The 25,646-nt window shown below is 44.2% G+C and overlaps 7 protein-coding genes across 7 annotated transcripts; 2 read left to right on the top strand and 5 right to left on the bottom strand.

The window, feature by feature from the left end:
- Nucleotides 1–861: 861 nt before the first annotated feature.
- On the bottom strand, nucleotides 862–1,214 carry H6S33_004139 (uncharacterized protein; the record flags this gene model as incomplete). Its single annotated transcript, XM_044835513.1, has 1 exon — nucleotides 862–1,214. A coding segment is annotated over one exon (353 nt), but the record flags the coding sequence as incomplete, so codon positions are not given.
- Nucleotides 1,215–4,464: 3,250 nt separating this feature from the next.
- H6S33_004138 (uncharacterized protein) lies at nucleotides 4,465–4,695 on the top strand (the record flags this gene model as incomplete). The annotated part of the gene is made up of 1 exon (XM_044835512.1): nucleotides 4,465–4,695. A coding segment is annotated over one exon (231 nt), but the record flags the coding sequence as incomplete, so codon positions are not given.
- Nucleotides 4,696–4,890: 195 nt separating this feature from the next.
- On the top strand, nucleotides 4,891–5,376 carry H6S33_004137 (uncharacterized protein; the record flags this gene model as incomplete). The annotated part of the gene is made up of 1 exon (XM_044835511.1): nucleotides 4,891–5,376. A coding segment is annotated over one exon (486 nt), but the record flags the coding sequence as incomplete, so codon positions are not given.
- A 1,577-nt stretch (nucleotides 5,377–6,953) lies between these two features.
- On the bottom strand, nucleotides 6,954–7,622 carry H6S33_004136 (uncharacterized protein; the record flags this gene model as incomplete). Its single annotated transcript, XM_044835510.1, has 1 exon — nucleotides 6,954–7,622. A coding segment is annotated over one exon (669 nt), but the record flags the coding sequence as incomplete, so codon positions are not given.
- A 1,807-nt stretch (nucleotides 7,623–9,429) lies between these two features.
- Nucleotides 9,430–9,756, bottom strand: H6S33_004135 (uncharacterized protein; the record flags this gene model as incomplete). The annotated part of the gene is made up of 1 exon (XM_044835509.1): nucleotides 9,430–9,756. A coding segment is annotated over one exon (327 nt), but the record flags the coding sequence as incomplete, so codon positions are not given.
- A 5,098-nt stretch (nucleotides 9,757–14,854) lies between these two features.
- Nucleotides 14,855–15,055, bottom strand: H6S33_004134 (uncharacterized protein; the record flags this gene model as incomplete). Its single annotated transcript, XM_044835508.1, has 1 exon — nucleotides 14,855–15,055. The coding sequence occupies one exon, from the start codon at nucleotides 15,053–15,055 to the stop codon at nucleotides 14,855–14,857; it is 201 nt and encodes a 66-aa protein (XP_044691668.1).
- A 2,989-nt stretch (nucleotides 15,056–18,044) lies between these two features.
- On the bottom strand, nucleotides 18,045–19,679 carry H6S33_004133 (uncharacterized protein; the record flags this gene model as incomplete). The annotated part of the gene is made up of 1 exon (XM_044835507.1): nucleotides 18,045–19,679. One exon carries the CDS (start codon nucleotides 19,677–19,679, stop codon nucleotides 18,045–18,047), a length of 1,635 nt encoding a protein of 544 aa, XP_044691667.1.
- Nucleotides 19,680–25,646: the final 5,967 nt, after the last annotated feature.

Raw genomic sequence — 25,646 nt, 5'->3', positions numbered from 1 at the left:
AATGGATTGGAAAGCCGCAACCTCGTGTTTTGGGAGAAGATATTTTGCAAACCATAGTGCAGTATTCAATCTATTCAATATTGATCCAGAACATGGTATACCAATCAAGCCATCAAATACATTGAGTATCAATTTCAGTATTTTACTGTGCCAATAAATATTCATAGCTTTCAAACCTTCATGAACGATTGTAACAAATGAGAATTTGAATTTCTGATACACTCGCTGTTCTGATACATACTCATCAAAGGATTGTAAATAATACAAAAGGTTTTGTTTGTCAATAACTGTTAAATTTGCTGTTCTGATAAGAATGTATCTAATACGTACTGGAATATAATTCTTCTGAGATTGCTACAATCTGATTGGTTGACAGCGACAGGGGTGTTTTGTAAGCACGACACATCAAATTCGTGTGTTTGGTGCAGTTACCCTGCCCGATTTTGTTCTGTTACCCTGCCTATTTTGAGATGGTTACTCTACCCGATTAGTGCGGTTGCCCTGCCTGCTCTGAGCCGTTACCCTACCTTTTTTGTGCGTAACCCTACATTTTTTGTGCGTTACCCTACCTTTTTTGGGCGTTACCCTGCCTGCTCAGGGCCGTTACCCTGCACATTTTCCTGCCAAGCCCAAACCCTTACCCTGACCTTACCTATGAGACCAGCCCAACCAACGGAACCCTTTATGATTAAATAATAAATATAGCTATTTAGTAGTCAAATATGAGCAGAATAGGCGAGAGAGACGAACAGTAGTTGGCGGGGAGTGCGAAGAGGGAGAGGGAAGACCAGTAAGAGCGGAAGAGGAGGTGCCAGTGTGGTGGAGGAATAGTGAAGGGAGCTGGAATATATCAGAGCTGACACTGGAGCTGGCATTGGAGCTGGCACAGGTGCTGGCATCGAGGCGAACGCCGGAGTAGTCACTCGAGCGGTCACCGGAGCGGACACAAGAGCGGGAAGACGAGCAGGAACATGAGCGGGAACAGGGGTGGGCACAAGAGCGGGCACAGGAGTGAGGGTTAGAGCTGGCACCGGAGCTGGCACCAGAGCGGGTACTGGAGCGGGTACCGGAGCTGCCACCGGAGCGGCATCAGAGCTGGTACTGGAGCTGGAAGCGAAGCGGGCACTGGAGCTTGCAGAGAAGCGGGCACTGGAGCTTGCAAAGAAGCGGGCACTGGAGCTGGCATGTATCTGAGCTGGCACTGGAGCCGGCATCTAATGGAGCTGGCACTGGAGTGGGCATTAGAGATGGCATTCGGGCGGCTCCGGCTAGAGCTGGAATATATTTGAGTCGAGACCGAAGCTGACACTGGGGTTGACCTTGATTTTAGCTCGCACCGGAGTGGGCATTAGAGCTGGCACTGGACCTGGCATTGAAAATCGGAAATTGATCTCCAGAACAAGATTTAGGCATTTATGTGACATGGCCGGGAAAACAGAACATGAGACGGCAAACACAAAATTAACTAATTGCTGGAGGTGCCTAGATACTACACATAGGTGGGAGAGAAGGGGACCTCAGGGTCGCGAGGTGGCGTACCTTTAGTAAGTATGAACCAATTATTAATGATATCAACCAAGTTCACTGCTAATTACTGATTCGAATATTTTCCTGACAGGTATCGACTCCTATTTAGTATTCAACCATGATACAGAAAGTTTTTCTTATCGGTATGCACTTTACTTGCCATTCCGATTTGTATGCATACGTATCAAGCGATTGCCAAAAATTCTCACAAATCTTGTTTAGTATTCCTGATTTACATTCTGTCACAACAAGTGTGCATACAAATCGAATCATAGCAAACCATACCAACAAATCTCAATTTCAAACTGTGATGCAGTTTCTGTTTCGATTGATATTATACCTCTCAAGCTATCACAAACAGTAGTAACCAATTTCACCATTAGTGTTTGCTTTACATATTGTCCTAGTAGACATGCATATCTATCCAGCGATTCAATATTGCTCAGTAGTGTCTAGAACAATAATCCTATATAACCCGAAGACTGGTAATTGCAACCTTCATGGTTACGTATCGGAATTAGAATGTAGGACAGAATACTGAAGTGACACTTTTCTATCTATTTTTCTTCAGGTCGTTGTTATTCTATTGGTACAAAATTCAATTTTTGGTCAAAATGTAACAAATCAATGTGTATTTGGTGGTGGTTAAAACCTGGATGTGGGTAGTTAGGGTTACGAGCGTTCAAATCTGAATTGGTTACATGTACAAAATACAATGTTCGGTCAAAATGAAATACAATTTGTATTTGGTGGTGGTTAAAACCTGGATATGGGTAGTTAGGGTTACGAGCGTTCAAATCTGAATTGGTTACGTGTACAACATACAATCCTCGGTCAAAATGAAACACTTGAATGTGTATTTGGTGGTGGTTGGAACCTGGATGTGGGTAGTTAGGGTTACGAGCGTTGAAGTGGGATTTTGGTTAGGGTTAGAGAATACAGTTTTCGGTCAAAATGAAATGCATGAATCTGTATTACGAGGTGGTTTAAACCTGGCTGTTGGTGGTTATGGTTACGAGCGTTGAAAGTTGGTTTGCTCACGTGTACAAAATACAATGTTCGGTCAAAATGAAACGAATGTGTATTTGGTGGTGGTTGGAACCTGGATGTGGGTAGTTAGGGTTACGAGCGTTGAAGTGGGATTTTGGTTAGGTTTAGAGAATACAGTTTTCGGTCAAAATGAAATGCATGAATCTGTATTACGAGATGGTTTAAACCTGGCTGTTGGCGGTTAGGGTTACGAACGCTGCTAGCTGTTTCGGTTAGGTGTGCAAAATAGAATTTTCGGCAGAAATGAAATACATAAATCTGTATTTGGTGGTGGTTTGTACCTGGCTGTTGGCGGTTAGGGTTACGAGCGTCGAAGTGGTATTCGCCCAATACGGTAACCCGGGGTTCAGAATCCGACATTGGTGTATTTCATCGAACCACAAGATGGGGAAACACGGCATGATTCAGTTTTGAACGCCGTCATGATTGTAGGATAGAGAAGGCACGCTCGGTACGGTGCAGTTGTCGATTGTTGTGAGTGTCGGTGATGGAGTGAACCAGGACGGGTTGCCAAGACTCACAGTGAGTTACCCTACTCAACAGCCCCCAACTACCACCTCCGCCCCCGCAATCACGACCACGACCCCCTGTACGCGCATACCTGATGATGGAAATGGATTCGGGTCGTCCTGTTCGACCCATAGTCATGGAGCCCGAAATTGTGGGGCGACGGTTCCCGGGCAACCTCAAAATCCTGTCCGACATTCCACTACTAGAGTGAGTTACCCTACTCAACAGCCCCCAACCACCACCTCCGCCCCCGCAATCACGACCACGACCCCCTGTACGCGCATACCTGATGATGGGAATGGACTCGGGTCGTCCTGTTCGACCCATAGCCACGGAGCCCGGAATTGTGGGGCGACGGTTCCCGGGCAACCTCAAAATCCTGTCCGACATTCGACTACTAGAGTTCGGCCCATAACCCTAGTTCGGCCCGTAACCCTAGTTAACCCTAGTTCGGCCCTTAACTCTAGTTAACCCTAGTTAACCCTAGTTCGGCCCGTAACCCTAGTTAACCCTAGTTCGGACCGTAACCCTAGTTAACCCTAGCTAGCCCTAGTTAACCCTAGCTAGCCCTAGTTAACCTAGTTCGGCCCGTAACCCTAGTTAACCCTAGCTAACCCTAGTTAACCCTAGTTAACCCTGATTTGCCCTGTAACCCTTATTTGGGCTGTCATCCCAGTTAACCCTATCTACCCCTAGCACTAGGTTACCCGAGCTAACACTCAACAGCCCCCACCCACTACCTCCGCTCCAGATATCAAAATCATGTTGCCTTTTACCCACATACCTGACGATGCTGATGGATTCTATTCGTTTTGGCCAACGGATAGCAACGGAATCGGGAATTGTACGGGTACGGTTCTCGCCCAACCGAACAATCCTGTCCTAAGTTGCCCTAGCAGAATGGTTTCTGTACAACCACCAACCGTTACGATCAAATCTTAACGCCCAAAGTCACCTCAGGTCTGCAAACTCACACCGGTGCTTCTGGACAAAATCCGGCCTCATTCAGCTTCAGACCCTAAGTAATTCTCCTCGGAGGAGGCTGTGGATCACACCTTCGGTAAGACAGTAAACCGAAACCTAACTTTGAGACACGGTAATGTCTTTTAGAAGAAAAGATGCTACATCCCAAATCACCGAGAGCTCAAACCAAAAATCATGAGCGCCCTACATGATTCGAAGCCCACAAGCCACATGGGTCAATTCAAAACTGCAGAGCATCTTCGGGGACTGTTCTTTTGCCCAAAGATGGACAATGATATGGGAGAATACGTATGGAGTTGCGATACATGTCAAAGCAATAAAAGCTCCAGTCATGAAAAGCACAGGATACTACCATATTTAGAGGTCCCCAATACTCCTTGCAGCTCCATCTCGATGGACTTTTTCGTTAGTTTGCCAGAATCTGAAGCCTATACCCGTATCGGGGTTATTGTTGAACGCTTTACAAAAATCACCTACTTCATACCGCTCAAGACCGAGGCAACAATCAAGGAACTTTCGCATATATTCCTTCAAGAAATATGGCGACTACATGGACTATCCGAAGTAATCATTTCTGATCGGGACTTCAGATTCGAAAGCAAGTTCTGGCATTCATTGATCAAGGTTCTCGGAGTCAACCTTTGTCTGTCTACGGCATATCGTCCTCAAGCTGAGAGGTAAACTGAGAGGGTCAATCAAACGCTAGAACAATATTTCAGAAACTTTTGGTCCTACCAGTAGGACGATTGGGCAGGGTTACTGCCGCTTGCACAGTACGCCTACAAAACGGCAACCCAATAGTCCACTAAAGTATCTCAGTTCTACGCGAACTATGGGTTCGAGCCTGATTCCGATTGGCATTCGCGCAGAAGGAAGCTGGACAATGCCAATGTTTCTAGTACCGTACTAAAGTTCAAGTGGAAAGCTCTTTGGAAAACTATGAGGACTGATATTTTTCAGGCACAGGCCCGGCAGAAGAAATGGTATGACCAGAAGCATATGGAAGCTCCAGAACCTAAAGATGTGTATAAGGTGATGATGGACCGACGCGATATGATTGCCGATCGACCCTCAAGCAAGCTTGACTACAAGAAACTATGTCTCTTTGAGGTTGATGAGAAACTTGTTGTTGCGTTCTACAGTCTGAAGCTTCCCTCTCAATGGAACATTCATGATGTCTTCCAAATATTTCTGCTGGAGTCCTATCAGGGACTGAGATACCCTCAACGCACTGAAGTCTCTCCTACTCCAGATGAGGTCGAAGGAGAATACAGTTACGCTCTCCAAGAAACAGCTAATAGCTGATGGCAACAGGCTGGGCATTAGAAAATGTTTGTAGAGTATCGCATTGTTTGGGAGGGTTATCGTTCGGAAGACTCCTGAGAACCATACAAAATTCTGCAAGGAAGTGCCGACGAGGCCATGAAAGAATTTCATTAAAAATACCCACAAAAACCTCGGAAAATACGGTGAAACTCTGGGGATCCTCAAAACACGGCGTAAATAGCTCTGTATCCCAGAAGAAATCCGGGAACAAAAACCAACTCTCCTGTACCAGGTTTTTCATCGGTCTCACAGAGTTCGGATACAATTTTTTACTGATAACAATGCAAGAAACGATAGAAAACCGAAGCATGAGGAAACCCGCGTAAAAAAGACAAGGGAAAAAGAGAGATTCTTGCTAACATCGAAATCTCCACTAATGGAACGGAAGGTTCTACGACAAGAGTGGAGAATATGTCATTTTCTTTGTTTTTAAAAGGCATTTCATGTTAGAGTTTTCTTGCTCTGATGGAGATAGAAACAGAGATGTAGTTTATACGTAATCACCAATAGAGCTACAGTTTTTCTTCTATGCCAAATCCTAATATTCCAGTAACACTACAGTGGACTCAATACGAGTCTACAATAGAGGGGAGTAATGTAACAAGGCCACTATCAGGCTGTTACAAAAGAACCTATTCCATCAGTGAAGCCACCGACCCAAAGTAACAGCAGCTTGTTCTTCATCGACGCGTGAAGATTAGGGCAGTTAGGCTCCTACCTTTATTGGTATAGAGGACAGTGATCTCAATGAGTAAGAAGTCTTACAAATCAAAAATAGGGGGCCGAGCAAGCCTGGAACAGAAGTACAAAGATGGCTGATAGCACAGGGAACCCAGGATGGGAGTTCCCTACCTAGGCAGTCGAATCTTTCAGGTTTCATATATCTCCAACCGATGCCGAAAGACCATGCTTTAGCACGACAGAAATGATTCTGGTGGTGTCCAGGAGTTAATGGAAAATCTAATTCCAAAAACTCGTTTTAATCCCCAACACTAACCTCCGCAGTGTCAAACTGCCGGAATGCTCCTGTTTTGCTCCAGAGTATCTTTGGGGAGTGGGAGTGCGACTCAAGCTACTAAAGCAAAACTTCGGTTTACAAACACCCAAATCGGTTCTAATAAAGTTAGAATAAACAATTATTATCTGGTCGGCTGTTTCCAATAGTTCTTAAGATTCCGACCACAGCTTTCAGCAAATTGAATGATTTGACTCAGACAGAAGTTCATCCAAGGTGTCGTAGTTACTCTCCTCTCCCCTGATAGAAAATAGTTGCTGTACCCCTGACTATCAATAGGCAGACTGTCAGTCGGAAAAAGAACTTGAGCAAATGCGCCGTATTCCTATAAGGGACTCGGTGTTGCCGCAGGTTGGCCTCTCATCATCAACGGATCTTTAATAGAGAGAAGACCCCTTAAAGTTATAATTTTCTAGACTTGAGAACGTTCAAACATACAAACTCCCTTTTATTCTTTCTGAACGAGTATGATCAAAACTCGCTCTCTTTATTTACACTATTCGAAAGCAAATCACGGTTGTGCCTCATCGTAGTACCTCAGTCACATGTTTTTATCGATCGTCACTGACATGGTCGTATATGCTTCCACCATATTGGGTCTGTCTGTTCGATAGGTCATGACGTCTCTAAAGTTGTCAGACAATCTTTCCGCCAATTCGTCAATCTTGACCCCTTTATTGTAATTCAAGTGAGACATGTTTCTGATAAACTGCGAGTAGTAGGTGGCAAAGTCTCCTTTGCCTTGCCTCAGGGGGACGAGTTGGCGGTGGATGGTACTTTGGGTATTTAGGTCTCTAAATGAGCCTTTCATGTGGGCGACAAAGAAGGTGACGGAGGAAAAGAAGTCAGCAGGATTGGCGCTAACAAGTTGTATTACCTGATCAAGGGCTCTTCCCTCCAAACAGCTGACCGCATGGATAACCTTTGCTGTCCCATTGCGGAACCGATTATGGTTGACTTCGTGCTTTATTCGGAGTTGGGTAACGAATCCGGAGATTTTGGTCCGGATGCGATCAAACTTTTCAGGGAAAGTTTCAGACCCAAAGGTGGAGACAGTGGTTGATGCAGTAGCAGCGAAAATGGGGATAGGAACATTGGGGGCGGAGGTGGTGTGGTCAACATTGAGGTCAAGGTTGACCTGTATTACTTGCTCTTCCAGGTAGCCAATGGTTTTGTGGATGGCAGAGAGCAGTGTACGAGCACTATCCCTCTTGTGTCGGATGCTTTAAAACATAGTAGGGAGGTGGTCAAACAGGGCAGCAGTATTCTATTCGTATTGATTGTTAAACTACTCGATTTTGTTAGATGAGACCCATGTAGGTCGGTTGAGGGTGGACATGGCGTCTGGTGCGGATTACGACGCAACGTAATCCTAGGGAGTTGGGTAGCGAGTATTCCGCAGGGTACGGGAGATGGTCATAGGGGCTGGTAGGTTAATGAGTGAGAGGGGTTGGAGAAACTTACAGTAGTTTAGGTCTAGCGGTGGGAAGGTCGGAGAAGTGAGATGGCCTCCTTATAAAGGAAGAGAAAATAGTACTTGAATAGCAATAGCCAGCGTAGATTACCTAAGCCTTTGCGTACCAAAAGAAAGAGAAGAAAAGAGAGAGAAAAAGAATAGAATCGAGGGCAAAGCCCCTTAATATACATAAAGAAAGCTTAGCAATCACAAATCTCAAGTAACTCATACCCTTAAAATCGACGGAAACTTCTAGAAATCCATAGAATTTTTCTGATCAATTCGACCCTTTGTAACCTACTACATTATTCAATCGATCTATGAAATCGGACAAGGTTTTGGGATCTGAATTGGCTTACACTGAGAACATTCAAGCAATTGAGTGCTATACTGATCGCCAGTCAGCTCGAATATGATATTCTCAATCAAAAGCATTCATAATCCTAATTCTAAAGGCTTGGGGGAATTTGGGCGCATACTGTTACTAGGTAGGTGAGGTGGAACAGATATTATCTTACGGACATCGTCAAATTCCTACCCTTTTACAAAATACAAAATATCAGGATACATGTTATAAAGACTGTTATCAATTAAAACAATGAGTTTTAGAGATAAGTGCTGAATATTGTTCACTCTCAAGTTCAGAATATGAGCATAGATTGTATATATTTCCGAATGGATTGGAAAGCCGCAACCTCGTGTTTTGGGAGAAGATATTTTGCAAACCGTAGTGCAGTATTCAATCTATTCAATATTGATCCAGAACATGGTATACCAATCAAGCCATCAAATACATTGAGTATCAATTTCAGTATTTTACTGTGCCAATAAATATTCATAGCTTTCAAACCTTCATGAACGATTGTAACAAATGAGAATTTGAATTTCTGATACACTCGCTGTTCTGATACATACTCATCAAAGGATTGTAAATAATACAAAAGGTTTTGTTTGTCAATAACTGTTAAATTTGCTGTTCTGATAAGAATGTATCTAATACGTACTGGAATATAATTCTTCTGAGATTGCTACAATCTGATTGGTTGACAGCGACAGGGGTGTTTTGTAAGCACGACACATCAAATTCGTGTGTTTGGTGCAGTTACCCTGCCCGATTTTGTTCTGTTACCCTGCCTATTTTGAGATGGTTACTCTACCCGATTAGTGCGGTTGCCCTGCCTGCTCTGAGCCGTTATCCTACCTTTTTTGTGTGTAACCCTACCTTTTTTGTGCGTTACCCTACCTTTTTTGGGCGTTACCCTGCCTGCTCAGGGCCGTTACCCTGCACATTTTCCTGCCAAGCCCAAACCCTAACCCTGACCTTACCTATGAGACCAGCCCAACCAACGGGACCCTTTATGATTAAATAATAAATATAGCTATTTAGTAGTTAAATATGAGCAGAATAGGCGAGAGAGACGAACAGTAGTTGGCGGGGAGTGCGAAGAGGGAGAGGGAAGACCAGTAAGAGCGGAAGAGGAGGTGCCAGTGTGGTGGAGGAATGGTGAAGGGAGCTGGAATATATCAGAGCTGGCACTGGAGCTGGCATTGGAGCTGGCACAGGTGCTGGCATCGAGGCGAACGCCGGAGTAGTCACTCGAGCGGTCACCGGAGCGGACACAAGAGCGGGAAGACGAGCAGGAACATGAGCGGGAACAGGGGTGGGCACAAGAGCGGGCACAGGAGTGAGGGTTAGAGCTGGCACCGGAGCTGGCACCAGAGCGGGTACTGGAGCGGGTACCGGAGCTGCCACCGGAGCGGCATCAGAGCTGGTACTGGAGCTGGAAGCGAAGCGGGCACTGGAGCTTGCAGAGAAGCGGGCACTGGAGCTTGCAAAGAAGCGGGCACTGGAGCTGGCATGTATCTGAGCTGGCACTGGAGCCGGCATCTAATGGAGCTGGCACTGGAGTGGGCATTAGAGATGGCATTCGGGCGGCTCCGGCTAGAGCTGGAATATATTTGAGTCGAGACCGAAGCTGACACTGGGGTTGACCTTGATTTTAGCTCGCACCGGAGTGGGCATTAGAGCTGGCACTGGACCTGGCATTGAAAATCGGAAATTGATCTCCAGAACAAGATTTAGGCATTTATGTGACATGGCCAGGAAAACAGAACATGAGACGGCAAACACAAAATTAACTAATTACTGGAGGTGCCTAGATACTACACATAGGTGGGAGAGAAGGGGACCTCAGGGTCGCGAGGTGGCGTACCTTTAGTAAGTATGAACCAATTATTAATGATATCAACCAAGTTCACTGCTAATTACTGATTCGAATATTTTCCTGACAGGTATCGACTCCTATTTAGTATTCAACCATGATACAGAAAGTTTTTCTTATCGGTATGCACTTTACTTGCCATTCCGATTTGTATGCATACGTATCAAGCGATTGCCAAAAATTCTCACAAATCTTGTTTAGTATTCCTGATTTACATTCTGTCACAACAAGTGTGCATACAAATCGAATCATAGCAAACCATACCAACAAATCTCAATTTCAAACTGTGATGCAGTTTCTGTTTCGATTGATATTATACCTCTCAAGCTATCACAAACAGTAGTAACCAATTTCACCATTAGTGTTTGCTTTACATATTGTCCTAGTAGACATGCATATCTATCCAGCGATTCAATATTGCTCAGTAGTGTCTAGAACAATAATACTATATAACCCGAAGACTGGTAATTGCAATCTTCATGGTTACGTATCGGAATTAGAATGTAGGACAGAATACTGAAGTGACACTTTTCTATCTATTTTTCTTCAGGTGGTTGTTATTCTATTGGTACAAAATTCAATTTTTGGTCAAAATGTAACAGATCAATGTGTATTTGGTGGTGGTTAAAACCTGGATGTGGGTAGTTAGGGTTACGAGCGTTCAAATCTGAATTGGTTACATGTACAAAATACAATGCTCGGTCAAAATGAAATACAATTTGTATTTGGTGGTGGTTAAAACCTGGATATGGGTAGTTAGGGTTACGAGCGTTCAAATCTGAATTGGTTACGTGTACAACATACAATCCTCGGTCAAAATGAAACACTTGAATGTGTATTTGGTGGTGGTTGGAACCTGGATGTGGGTAGTTAGGGTTACGAGCGTTGAAGTGGGATTTTGGTTAGGGTTAGAGAATACGGTTTTCGGTCAAAATGAAATGCATGAATCTGTATTACGAGGTGGTTTAAACCTGGCTGTTGGTGGTTAGGGTTAGGAGCATTGAAAGTTGGTTTGGTTACGTGCACAAAATACAATCTTCGGTCAAAATGAAATACTTGAATGTGTATTTGGTGGTGGTTGGAACCTGGATGTGGGTAGTTAGGGTTATGAGCGTTCAAATCTGAATTGGTTACATGTACAAAATACAATGTTCGGTCAAAATGAAATACGTGTATTTGGTGGTGGTCGAAACCTGGATGTGGGTAGTTAGGGTTAGGAGCATTGAAAGTTGGTTTGCTTACGTGTACAAAATACAATGTTCGGTCAAAATGAAACACGAATGTGTATTTGGTGGTGGTTGGAACCTGGATGTGGGTAGTTAGGGTTATGAGCGTTCAAATCTGAATTGGTTACATGTACAAAATACAATGTTCGGTCAAAATGAAATACAATGTGTATTTGGTGGTGGTCGAAACCTGAATGTGGGTAGTTAGGGTTAGGAGCGTTGAAAGTTGGTTTGCTTACGTGTACAAAATACAATGTTTGGTCAAAATGAAACACTTGAATGTGTACTTGGTGGTGGTTGGAACCTGGATGTGGGTAGTTAGGGTTATGAGCGTTCAAATCTGAATTGATTACATGTACAAAATACAATGTTCGGTCAAAATGAAATGCATGAATCTGTATTACGAGGTGGTGTAAACTTGGCTGTTGACGGTTAGGGTTACGAGCGTTGAAAGTTAGTTTGGTTATGTGTACAAAGTACAATCTTCGGTCAAAATGAAATACATGAATCTGTATTACGAGGTGGTTTAAACCTGGCTGTTGGCGGTTAGGGTTACGAGCGTTGAAAGTTGGTTTGCTTACATGTACAAAATACAATGTTCGGTCAAAATGAAATACAATGTGTATTTTGTGGTGGTTGAAACCTGGATGTGGGTAGTTAGGGTTACGAGCGTTGAAGTGGGATTTTGGTTAGGGTTAGATAATACGGTTTTCGGTCAAAATGAAATGCATGAATCTGTATTACGAGGTGGTGTAAACTTGGCTGTTGACGGTTAGGGTTACGAGCGTTGAAAGTTGGTTTGGTTAAGTGTACAAAGTACAATCTTCGGTTAAAATGAAATACATGAATCTGTATTACGAGGTGGTTTAAACCTGGCTGTTGGTGGTTAGGGTTACGAGCGTTGAAAGTTGGTTTGCTTACATGTACAAAATACAATGTTCGGTCAAAATGAAATACTTGAATGTGTATTTGGTGGTGGTTGGAACCTGGATGTGGGTAGTTAGGGTTATGAGCGTTCAAATCTGAATTGGTTACATGTACAAAATACAATGTTCGGTGAAAATGAAATACAATGTGTATTTGGTGGTGGTCGAAACCTGAATGTGGGTAGTTAGGGTTAGGAGCGTTGAAAGTTGGTTTGGTTACGTGCACAAAATACAATCTTCGGTCAAAATGAAATACTTGAATGTGTATTTGGTGGTGGTTGGAACCTGGATGTGGGTAGTTAGGGTTACGAGCGTTCAAATCTGAATTGATTACATGTACAAAATACAATGTTCGGTCAAAATGAAATACAATGTGTATTTGGTGGTGGTCGAAACCTGGATGTGGGTAGTTAGGGTTAGGAGCGTTGAAAGTCGGTTTGGTTACGTGCACAAAATACAATCTTCGGTCAAAATGAAATACTTGAATGTGTATTTGGTGGTGGTTGGAACCTGAATATGGGTAGTTAGGGTTATGAGCGTTCAAATCTGAATTGGTTACATGTACAAAATACAATGCTCGGTCAAAATGAAATACAATGTGTATTTTGTGGTGGTTGAAACCTGGATGTGGGTAGTTAGGGTTACGAGCGTTGAAGTGGGATTTTGGTTAGGGTTAGAGAATACGGTTTGCGGTCAAAATGAAATGCATGAATCTGTATTACGAGGTGGTTTAAACCTGGCTGTTGGTGGTTATGGTTACGAGCGTTGAAAGTTGGTTTGGTTGGGTGTGCAAAATAGAATTTTCGGCAGAAATGAAATACATAAATCTGTATTTGGTGGTGGTTTGTACCTGGCTGTTGGCGGTTAGGGTTACGAGCGTCGAAGTGGTATTCGCCCAATGCGGTAACCCGGGGTTCAGAATCCGAAATTCGTGTATTTCATCGAACCACAAGATGGGAACACGGCATCATTCAGTTTTGAACGCCATCATGATTGTAGGATAGAGAATGCACGCTCGGTACGGTGCAGTTGTCGATTGTTGTGAGTGTCGGTGATGGAGTGAACCAGGACGGGTTGCCAAGACTCACAGTGAGTTACCCTACTCAACTGCCCCCAACCACCACCTCCGCCCCTGCAATCACGACCACGACCCCCTGTATGTGCATACCTGATTATGGGAATCGACTCGAGTCTTCCCATTCAACTCATAGCAACAGAGCCCAGAATTGTGGGGCGACGGTTCCCGGGCAACCTAAAAATCCTGTCCAACATTGCACTACTAGAGTTTGCCTCGTAACCCTAGTTAACCCTAGCTAACCCTAGTTTGGCTCGTAACCCTAGCTAACCCTAGCTAACCCTAGTTTAGCCCATCACCCTAGTTAACCCTAGCTTACCCTACACCTAGGTAACCCGAGCTAATACTCAACAGCCGACAACCACCACCTCCGACACGGCAATCACAATTACGATCTCCTGTACGTGCATACCTGATAATGGGAATAGTCTCGGGTCGTCCTGTTCAACCCATAACTATCGAGCTGGGAACTGTGCGGCGACGGTTCTTAGACAACCTTAAAATCCTGTCCGAGATTACTCCACCAGATTCATCTTTATTCAATACTGATTATAATCAATTATTAACAGCTCGTGCTCGCAAACTGTTATACTTATAGCAAATAAGTACTCTAAATTCTCTCCGGTCATCGTCACATATTTTGAACCTAAAAGGGTAGCTTTTAGGAGAATAAGAAAGGCTTTTAAAGCAGTGAGATTAATGTTATCCCTGACTCTAAAACGTAGGACTTAGGTTAAAGCTTGACTATATAGAAAGTTTTTAGTGTATATTAGGTAGGTCTGAACCTTATGGAAATGCTTGCAGTTGGCAAGGAGCTTAAAGCCTACTTGAATAGTAAATAGCTCAGTTGATTTAGCAAATTTTCACACCAAGGTTTATGGAAGAATACTGTTACGAATCTTATGTCAATATAGTCTTACCATTGCAAAAGGGATCATTTATTCAAGGGAATAATCATCAGGAGTTTCCGGGAGGTTCTTGGGTATTAGCCATCGGTTCTCTTTCTTTTACTTATAAAGGGTCTCTTACCCCTCACTATCTATCTATAACGTGGGTCTATGGACGAGAGACTATAGTGACAAGGAATACAACTGAGGTAAGAACGTAGTAGACGATATTCGTAACTATGGACTATGGGGCAGCTCTGTTTTATCTAGTAATCAAACTGAACCCTATGACGTAGCGTAGAACAAGAATAATATTCGTGGAGTAGAATACAGAAGAAGAAGAAGAAGAAACTTATATTGCTTTGAAGTACAAGACTTATCGCACGCCAAACCAACCGCCTAAAATGAAACCGAACAGAAAAACAGAAAGCAAAAAAACAGAGAAGAAAAAGAAGGAACACGAACAAACAAGAACAAAACGAACACAAACAAAAGCAAGGAAATTCCATAACAACACGCAACCAGAAAACCCAACGGCAAGGAGAAATAACGTATCTCAGTGGACTCGGGCGCTGGATCCATCAAAAAACACAAATAAAAAGAAAACAAAAATAAAAGGTAAGAAGAAACTACTCTTCCTAATCCTGTCCCTAATCATTTTCTTCCGTCCCCTCTTCCAGGTCCGCCTCCGCCTCCACCGACTCGTACCATTTCAAGAGTTGAGATTTCTTTGCAAATTGTAGGATGAGGTCCGTTTTAAGGTTTGTAAACATCCAGTTTTCCCAGGTCATCGCTCCGGGGATTTTCTCTATCAGGGGGGCGCGGATTCGAGCCCACGCTAGGCATTCCATGAGTGTATGTTTCGCTGAGTTTTCCATACCACACTGGCATGGTTCGGGGTCTATATGTGCTGTATGTTTATCTATTTAGGTGGTTTCGCATCGGATTCGGAATACTTTCTTTGCTTCTGTAAGGGTGAGTTCCGCAATCTTGGGAGGGGGCCGGAGTTCCCCCCGATGGTGGTAGTTAGGTATTGGTTGTATATTCCATTCTTCTAACAGATGATCGCGTAACAGTTTGTTTTGGTTCCACTTCTCTCTCATGTTTCCGGGGGTTTGGTGTGGGAGTAAGAGGGAGGCGATTCAGTGCAGGCCTGTCCCTTTGATATTTGCTTCTCTGTATGGGAGGAGCTCGATCAGGGATTCATTGTTGGGGTGGGTTGCGTCGGTGCAGAGTATTCTAGTTCCGTACTTTATTGAGCGATAAGTCAGGAGGTGTTCTAGGGGGGGTAGGCCTGCTTCTCTGAGGAGTTTAGCACTCTTGGTCCATCGTGGTAGGCCGGTGATGACCCGGGCAGCTTCATTGTATAGTGGTTCGAGGGATCTTATAATGTGGTCTGCGCCAGTCCACCAAGCCTCAGATCCGTAGAGCAGACTTGGAAGGAAGCCTTGTGTTACTAGGTGGTGGATCGTCTTAACTGTTATGCCTGGCAGGCGGGCAGTGTTTCGGATTTGGTAGAGGGATTTCAGGCCTTTTGCAATCGCTGCTTCGATATGGGGCCGGAAGGAGAGGGTCGGATCTATCCAGACTCCTATATATTTCAGCCTCTCCTTGGGGTATATAGTGGTGTTGTTGATTTTGACTGGAAGTCGAGGTTGTTGTACAGATGATGTGGTGGGGTGGAAGAAGATCAGGTCAGATTTATCCGGGTCGTATTTAATTTGGAGTGGCTCAGCTTTTATTAGTCTTTCTCTCATTCGTTCCTCCATTCTTTTGATTATGAAACCTGGTGTTTTGGATATTTGCACCAGCACATCATCATCGATGTATGTAGTATCCATCTCTTTCGGGCTGCTTGTTGGGTCCAGGATTACTCCGGCATAGATCATAAATAGTACCGGGGACATGGGGCTACCTTGCGACACTCCAGATTCATAGGGCTGTGGTTCTTCTAGCTCATAATTAAATTGGAACTGTAGTTTTCTGCCGGGGTTGAATTCCTTGCACCATTCTGTTAGGTAGGTGGGGAATTTTTGCTGGTGCATGATTTCTGTGAGGAGTAGGTGGTCTACACAGTTAAATGCTCCTTGGATGTCGTTGGTTAGGATCGCTGGTCTGTCCCGCCGGGCGACTCCGGTGCTGTTTTTCAGTAGTAGGTTTTGTTGTGTTGGTGTTAGGGTACTTAGGAGGGCCTTGATTGCTGAGATGGTTGGTCTTCCTCCGAATTGATTTGCTGGGAGTGTGCCTAGGATCTCTCGGGAGGTGCAGAGTCTTTGGGCCACTATTTTCTCCAGGATTTTGCTGAAGCATTGTAGAAGGGAGATGGGCCGGTAGGCTTTTGCTTCGTGATAGTTTGCTTTGCCGGGTTTGGGGATCGGGATGCATTTTGCTATTTTCCATTCCGCTGGGTGTACTCCGTGCCGAAGCATGGCGGAGAACATGTCTTGGATTAGAGTTGTGTTTGCTCTGACTATCGCTTTGATAAATGTATAGGGGATGCCATCCGGGCCGGTCGCCGAGTGCGCTGGGCAAGAGTCGATTGCTTTTTTAACTTCCTCGGGGGTGCCTGTGTCGAAAGTGTTGCTAAGGTCAAAAGAGGGGGGTCTAATGTTTAGAGGGGGATGGTCGGGGGACGTCCGTTTTGAGGGGAAGAGTTGAGCTCTTAGAGCTTGACACTTGCCCGCAAACGTTTCTTCACCTTGTATGGTTGGTATGATTGTGTCTCTTCTCCTTCCTGCATTTAGGATTTTCCAGACCTCACTACCTTTCGCTTCGTTCATCGTCTTTTCCCGCTGGTCCGCTTTTGCTTTCCGGATCATGACTGTCCATTCTCTGCATGTCTTCCGGTGCTCCTCCAAATGGTTGGGTTTCTTTGTACTTCTCGCCTTCCTTTCCGCCGAGTTTACCTTTGCCTTCATTTGTTTCATTTCGTCTGTCCACCAGGAGTTGGCTCTTACACCCTCCTTCGAGAGTGGCGTTACTATATTGATTGTTGACTTTACCAGTTCTAGGAAGAATTCGACCGTTTGTTCCGTGTGTTCCTTGGTTTCCCATGCCTCTGCAGGGAGGGAAAGATTTGATATTTGGTTATTCAATAGCTTCCAGTCTGTTTGTCGCCACATTCGTCTTGATACAAATGGTGGTTTTTCCAAGTGTAAATGGACAGAGGTTCTACCGTGGTCTGAGGCCGCTCCGTAGGGTTCAGTGCTCCATCGTAGGTTGTGGTCAAGTGTTGGGCCTTTTACAAATGTGAGGTCGATGATTGTAGGCCTTTTCCCTCTGTCTATGGGGAAATGCGTGTAGACTCCTGGTTCATTCAGGAGGGTCAGTTTCTGTCGGGTTATCCATTGTTTTAGCCGTGCACCGTTGGCGCGGTCTGCTCGGATGTTGTTTCTGTATTCATGTGAGGTTACTCCGTACCACATTTGATGGTGGCAGTTGAAGTCCCCCATTACAAGGCAGTTGTCGAGAGTTTGGATTGTTTTTGCTATTTGGGCGAAGGGGCTACTTCGGCCTGGGGAGTATATGTTTAGGATTTGGGTTCTCTTGTTCTGGATTTCTACCGTAATCGATACTATGAAATTGGCATATGTATAGTGGTGTTTTGATTTAAGGTTGGTGTGTTTTCGGACGTATGTTGCTCATTTTGTGTTGGTGTTGCTGGCTGTAAAAAGATAGAAGAGGTTTGATTCTGGTGGGTATCCCTCTGCTGAGGTCCATGGTTCTTGTAATAATAGGAAAAATATACTAGGGTCTGTTTCCGCTTCCTCCACCGCCGCCTTGGTGGTTAGTTCGCTCCGTGCACAGTTAAGTTGGTGTGCGAGCGCGGTGGTTCGGGGCCTAGGCATTATTCGTCATGTGTTGGTCCTCTTCGGGAACGGGTGTGGCTCCGACCGGGGCGGTAGCTGGTACTTGGATTATCGGAAGTAACTCTTGGGCGGGTGCGGCAGGTGGGCCTTGGGCGGGTGGGGCATTTTCCTTTCCTTTGTTGAGGAATCGGCGTTTGACTCTTTCGGGGCATGCTGGGTCGGAGGCCTTATGGATTCCTTTGCAGTTCAGACATCTGATTGGGGTGTGGGTGCATTTATATCCTCCTTGGTATTCATTGCATGGGTGGAAGCTGGTGGAGTGATCTCCGGCGCAATGGCCGTATTTTCCACTGTTCTTGCATTTTTCATGGCGGTGGACGTATTCGAGGCATTTCGCACACTGGGTGTCTGGGAAGGTTGGGAGGAAGACCTCGATATGGCAGCTTCTGTTAAAAAGGGATAGGAATTTGATTCCTAATGTTTCCATCGTAATTTGTGCTGGGAGCGCGATGACCATTGATGAGTGGGTTTTCTCCATTCGAATCTCTGCTCTGGAGATCCAGCGGGGAACCTTGGCAAGTTGGAAGTTCTCTCCATAATTGCTTCTGATTTCGGATGCTACCAGTTGTCCTGCCTCGATGCCCTCCCCGATCGTTGTGGGGATTCCGTGGAGAAGGAACTTTGACCATTTGGAGTTTGCGCGAATGTTGGCGACCGGTACTTGTAGGGTGAGGAGGGCCTCCTCGATTTCTTTGGCATATTCCATTGCCTTTGTTGCTGGGGTAATGAATTTTGTTTCCAGGACGAAGTTATCCTTGGCTGTTCTTCTTGCTGAGATGAAGTGGCAGGATTCGTCCTGAATTCTTGCATTGACAAGGGTCCTGATCTCGGAGGGGTTGACGTCGGATGAGACAGTGGTTTCAACAATGATCTCTCTGTTGATTTTGGTGTACTCTGGTTTGAAGAGGGGGTCCGCTTTTGGCTTTGCCGGCTTCTTTCTTCTTTCGACAACCTGGAATTTTCCTTGGGCAGGACCGGCTGCCGATGCCACGGTGGCCCAGGTACCTGCTTTCCATCCACGAGGTGGGGCTTGTGGTGGTGCTTGGGGGGGTGGGGGTGGGGGGACCTGAGGAGCTGCCTGTGGCGCTGCTGTTTGGGGAGCCGTTGGAGGGGCCGTTCTCTGTCTTTGTTGCGGTTGCGGTTGTTGTGGTTGTTGTTGCTGTTGTTGTTGTTGCTGCGGTTGGTGCTTGTTGAGGAGGAAATGGATCGCCGAGTGCATATTGGTGATCATCATTGTCTGTGCCTCGATTTGATGTTTCAGTGATTCCACTGTTCTCCGGAGTGTAATCGATTGCTCTTCTAGGACTTCAATCCTATCGGAGGGTGGGCAGATCCGGCTGGTTGCATGTCTAATGGCATAGGTGATATAGTTTAGGTCTGTCTGGGTGTGAGTAGTATGGGGGATAGTGCTGGGATAGAGATAGTCAATTCTCGGTTGGTAGGGGTCGTTGTAGTCGGATTCTGTTGCAAAGGTTGTGGAAAATTCCTGTTCCTGTGCCTCGGGTGGGGTTGGGTCGGGATTTTGGGTGTTCCTGTTCTGTGGGGGGGCTGTCCCTTGTGGGCTAGATTGGGTGAAAAAGGACTGGAGTGAAGCTTGCTGCGACATGACTGAATGTCCGGTTCTTCCAGCGGCATAGGTTGATCTTTCGGATAAGTTTCTTTTCCTTCCTTTCGGGAGGTCAAGATTGGAGAATTCTTCGCTAGAAGCCAGTTTTCTTAGGGTTTCTTTCGCTTGGAACAAACAAATGCGACCGTTCGGTCGGGGACGAGGAGGCTCAGCCTGGTATGGTATACCAGGGTAAACCAAAGTAATGAGAAATAAAAGGTAGAGCAAGTAAAGTATACGATAATAAAATGTTTTTCGAAGCGAGATTTATTGTCAGGAAGTTTTGCGAGCCAGAGGCGAGCCGGTAGAATACAGAGAGAGAGAGAGAATCTTATATTGCTTAGAAGCCGAAGCTTATCGCACACCTAAATACCCGACTACAACCTCCACCGACTAACCCAAAGACGAAACAAAGTACAAAAACTAACTACCGCAGCTACGAGAACTACGTACATGATAAGAAAAACAGCGCACGAAGAGAGCGCGAATAACAAGTAGTACAGGTAAGCAGAATCTAAGCGACAACAAAGAAACCTCCCCGTGGTAAGAATGAACCCCAAACTTCTCCGTCAACTACATTAGCGAGCACAATCCTAAACATGGTGTTCAACCGAAACGGTATCATTACCAACGTCCCCGGTGTCATATCTGTGGACAAACCTTAATAGGACTGGGAAACCACGTGCACGAAGGCAGGAAAGGCCAACCGCAACAGCGTCAGGGGTGAAAGCGAGGGGGGGTGGGTCGAATATGGGCCCTCGAGCATCTGCTTGTCGGGCAGCGAAGGAGTAAGGAGTGGTGACTATAGTGGGGAGGGTGTACGGCGTGGAAGCAGGCCATTATGGTAACCTTCCTGAAGTCAAGTAAGTGTTTGTGGTCGCATTCGAGAGTGCCGACCGTAGTGTTGAGGGGTGGTCTCGGAGACCGGTTGAGTTTGGGGGTGAGGGGAGCGGGCCGCCTCGGTTAAGGTATGTATGGTCGCAATCGAAAGTGCCGACCGTAATAAGGGGTGGTCTCGGAGACCGGTTGAGTTTGGGGGTGAGGGGAGCGGGCCGCCTCGGTTAAGGTATGTATGGTCGCAATCGAAAGTGCCGACCGTAATAAGGGGTGGTCTCGGAGACAGGTTGGGTTGGGGTGAGGGGAGCGGGCCGCCTCGGTTAAGGATGGGTTGCCTGGTTGAGGCCGAAAGAGAGGGGTAAGGTTAAAGCTTGCAGGAGCTCGCGCTTGAAGGGAGGGGCTACTTTCATGGATCGACTAGTAGATATACGGGGTTATGAAGAGTCGGATCAGTCAGAAAGGTTCTATTGGGTTCTACCAGGTTCTGTTGATCGTTAATGTATGAGTTATGTTGTATTTATCATCGCTGAGATTTCCTTGGGTATATCAAGGGGGTTTGTTTGTATTTCTCGTTCTTTTTCTTCTTCTTCTTCCTTTACGCAACGTCTTCTGTATCTACGCTGTCTATTGCTATACAATATTATCGTCCTCTTCTTTCTTTAAGAAGACCACTGCCTCGCTTCCTCCTTGTCTCGTCGAACCTTACCAACGCTAGAGTCCCGTAGTACCCTTATTGCGAGTTCCCATACCGCCCCCTATTACACTCTTCGTACCCTGCGGAATACTCGCTACTCCCCGCCTTGAGAAAAACTAATCCCACTGCTAGTAGAATTGGACCTATGGTCTTTTGAGATGTAGTAATCAGTCAAAATATTATAGCTTCTCTTTTAACATCTTGTGGTTGTACAAAGTACTAGTATTGCATGCTTTATCGCGTCTCAAACTGTCTCAGAATGTGCCGAATTTGTTGCTTTGGTACCAGTAACCTCTCTAGAAAATCAAGTCAGGATTGGGTATATGGCTTATAAAGGATTCAAACCTTCCTATCTTCCTGCATAAGTACTCCTTATCTTCCTATTCATATATCAACATCTTCCTCAAAACCTAATACTTTATATATGCTTCGACACCAACTACTTACTTGAATCCAAATATGAATATATTTTTACCTAGCTCTGGATTTTAACTCCTATACCGACACTACTACATACTCCTAAACAAAACCAAACAGATATCAAAATAGCAGCAAATCGATTCTAAAATTGAGATCAAATAAAAAGCTGAACTTTTGCATGAGGGTGCACCGAAGAGAATTCACATATTTTTGTTCTTTCATAAATGCAGCTCTGTAGTCACTGGAGTATGTGTAGGCAATCAGGTTTGAATAAATATTTGGGCAGGCAGTTACAGAAAAAAAAGTAGGAACCGGAGTGGATACGGAAGTATGCAGGTCGCTAACAAAGGTTTATACAAAATTGGGTAGAAGGATAAAAAATATAACAATGGTACGGAAACGTTGTCATATGTAATATATCAATTTTCAGTTAAATCTCATTCTAGAAGCAAAGGCTGCTAATGAAACCTGTCAACCGGGCTAATGATGATAGCGTAAACATCAGGAAAAAATGTGTTTCGATAGGACGAGTAGGTCAGCCTATATATACAAATTATTATTCCGCGCCTATAACCTTGTTTGTTGCTAACAAAACCTCGTCCCGCTACTGCTAAAATTTGGAAAGTCCTCCTTTAGTAACTCGTGAGCATCCGAAATATTACCTTTCATATTTTAACGAATAGTTGGCGTCCAAAATATGATATCTCATCTTTTGATACCTGATCACCTCCGAAAATATAATAAATCGTCGCGCATCTGGCAAAGTTCTAGCAATAGTCCCGACCTTGCTAGCAAACTCCCAAATTACATCATATATGAGCCTTTATCAACATTCCAAGGATTCTTGCTTACTTACACTCCTGATTATCTGACTGTCTTATTCTCGACATCTACATCCACACCTACCTCGTACCTACTTCGATACCTACCTACTACCTGAATGAAACTTAACTCCTACTAGCAGTGATATCTAACTTCTAACAGCAGCGATGCCTGAATATGTATATACTTACCTTTTGATTTTGATGAGTGTACTGACACCGCTACATACTGCTAAAAATCCCAAATTCTCAATAATTTCACCAAATTGTCGCCCAAATCTACACCTAAATCGGTGTATGACGATGCAACAAGTCAACATCAAATAAGCTCCTAATCGGTAAGAGGGTTAGCAGGCAGCTGCAGAGGTATATAGGGAGTCAATGTGGTGTAGAGCCGTCCGATAGGCTTCGCGCGGTTTTACGCAAGGTGGCAGGTAAGCAGTATGGGAGTGGGTAGAGTACAACCGATTATTTATTTCGAGTTAGGTGGACAGATAGATGAAATATTGTGACAGTCAATTGAAAATCTTCTCGTAACCCATATACTGTTTGCCGAGTGATCTAATACTACCAGCAAAACACTGCTAGCGAAACCCGTTAACCGGGTACAATATAGTAGTAAGGAGACGGAATGAGGCTCCGAAAGATGACTATGCATCCTATCCTGTCGCCACGGTTATTTCTCGCAAAGAGGCGCACTGGCTCCAATTCCGTATAGCCCGGGGTCAGGATACAAGCAAGTAAAAGTCTAGGGATATATGGGGCATCTAGAGAATTTGAGGGATTTCGGGCACCCAAGTGCCCCAAAAAGATATGCAGTTTTTTCCTGATCAAAACGATACCGAACAATGATACCTACTAAAATCACGAGTTGTTTATTAAACTGCTGCAAAGTAGTCAGATGAAAAAGTTAGAGAATCATGTCAGCTGAATCTAGGTATAAATGTAACATATGCGTGGAATTTGATGCATGTCGGTTGTGTGAGAAGTAGTAGTAATGTAACGAAGTCTAAAGAGGCGGGGTTCTCGGGAGGATTTTGGGTTAGGTACCCAGGCTAGAATTGACTCGGGTAAGTTCTTGGACTTGGACGCAGGATCGGGCTGAATACCGATCGAAACAAAGTATATTACTAACAAACAGAATAAAGATTTTGCGTAAAGAAGGAAGAAAGAGAAGTACACGGAGTAAGGACGAATCCCCGAACATAACCCCCAAAGAGAAACCTGATGACTAACCCCAGTAACCATATCTAAAGAAATCTCATAAAAACATAGTAAAATCCTATAACCGAGCCCGATCTTTCTTCCCACAATACTAACCCGAAGCGTTCAGCGCTTCCTGTATCTTCCGTACACCTTCATTTCTGATCCAACATAACCAATATCATCCCGATCCTTCAACCAATGACACGATTCCGGAGAATTCCCGATGGCAAGGCAGGTGAGGGCGGTCGGGCCGTGATACGGAGCCATTTCAACTGTCTGTTGTATGAGTACAAACACAGCCCGGTTACATGCTGAGAGTAGTTGTTAGAAGCCAGTTGTATAGTAACATTCAAGTACCAGCAGTGTGGTTAGCAACCAGCTGTCAGAGTAACCAAATTCTGAGCCCTAGGAAGAGGATCTATTTCTGGGAATAACGACTGACGAGTCTATGCCTCGCCAATAATTAGAAGGCCAGTCAGAGTGAAGTTTTGAGTGCTCAGGAATCCTATGCATCCTCTGAGCATTGTAAGTCCACCTGTAGTGGCAAGGACTATGACTGAGCAGTCTACAGTATACGAAGTTTCTACAACAATGATTAAACTCACACACAAGCGGCAGCTTATTCATACAGGCCCAGTTTTGTGACAACAAAGGCTGCAGATATTACAAAGGCTTTGACTAATGGTAGTTGCCTTCGGAACCAGAAGCACTCGCTGACGCTTGTATAGAAAAGAATTAGCGATGGTATTGTTTCACTTACATCAGGAGGTATCGCCGGAGCTTAATAAGGAAGTAGGAGTAGAGAACGGAGTTCTTTGGAGTATAAGTACCCGTTGCCATTCGCGCTCAGCTATCGGATTTCCTCAGTCTTCTTCAGAGGTTTCAAGTATTTTACTCGGTAGTCAAGTCCTTAAAGATAATTAAGTTCTAGCGATAGTATCTTTGAATAATCTGTACCTGATTTCTATCTTGTACGGCTACATATATTCTATTGAATTCTAGCGATAAATAGAAAGTCTGCCCCAGTTACAACTAATATATATCATTACCAAAAGCGATCTTACCTTTATATTTTATATACGGTTATACAAGTACTTGTGAACCACACAAAAGTTTGGTTTCGAAACCAAAGCTTGTAAATACAAAACTTAGCAGTATTTGACAAAAGTTCAACTCGTTTCAATTGTGCCGGTTAATGTTCCCATATGTACAATGTATCAAGATCATTCATTGGAAATTGATTTATGTCAAAAATAGTTTGTGCTTTTAGATTCTGAAAGACGTAACAAATTCAGTTTTGTTAACTCTGACAAAATAAATTCACAAAATCAAACTTTGTCAAATATGAATCACTATTACTTTATAGAAAAACCAAAGAATATTCCGAATCAATAAAATACAAACAGGATAAATAACACATTTCGATCTGCTGAACGTATTCTATACAAAATACACTAATATCAAATCAAGTATTTTATTGATGAAATACAGCTTTCTTTGTTTGTATAAATTTGGAATTTTGATAGAATGGTAGCTGAATAACACAATAAAATTTGGTTAACATAATGAAATACAGAAATATTTTATCCATCCCAAACATTTCAACTATTATTGCATTAGTCTCACACAAATCAAAATGGTTAAAGGTAAACCTACATATCCGGATTTGTGAAATATCCCAAAACTCACAAAATAGTGTAATTCTGAATTGCAGATTTCAATCCCGTAATTTGCAGTGTATCCTTGGTACCAAAATCGATAAAAACTGGGATCGGAAAATTCTGCATTGGTAGTTGTTTTGGTTCTCCTGTTTGATAATCTCCTTTCCTCCCTGACCCCTCTAAAGCTTTCCCAAAAGTCTTCCACTCAGTTACTGGTATTTGTCTGACTGAATACCAAATTCTTTGTCTTCTTTCCGGACCCGCTCTATGGTTTGAAGTGTAAATTCTTTGATAGAATCTGGTTTTAACTGGATGTGGCAAAACCCAA

The sequence above is a fragment of the Morchella sextelata genome, assembly GCF_020137385.1.
Source record: "Morchella sextelata strain SCLS chromosome Unknown scls_16, whole genome shotgun sequence".
Taxonomy (NCBI): domain Eukaryota; kingdom Fungi; phylum Ascomycota; class Pezizomycetes; order Pezizales; family Morchellaceae; genus Morchella; species Morchella sextelata.
This window is presented reverse-complemented; position numbering and strand designations above follow the sequence as displayed.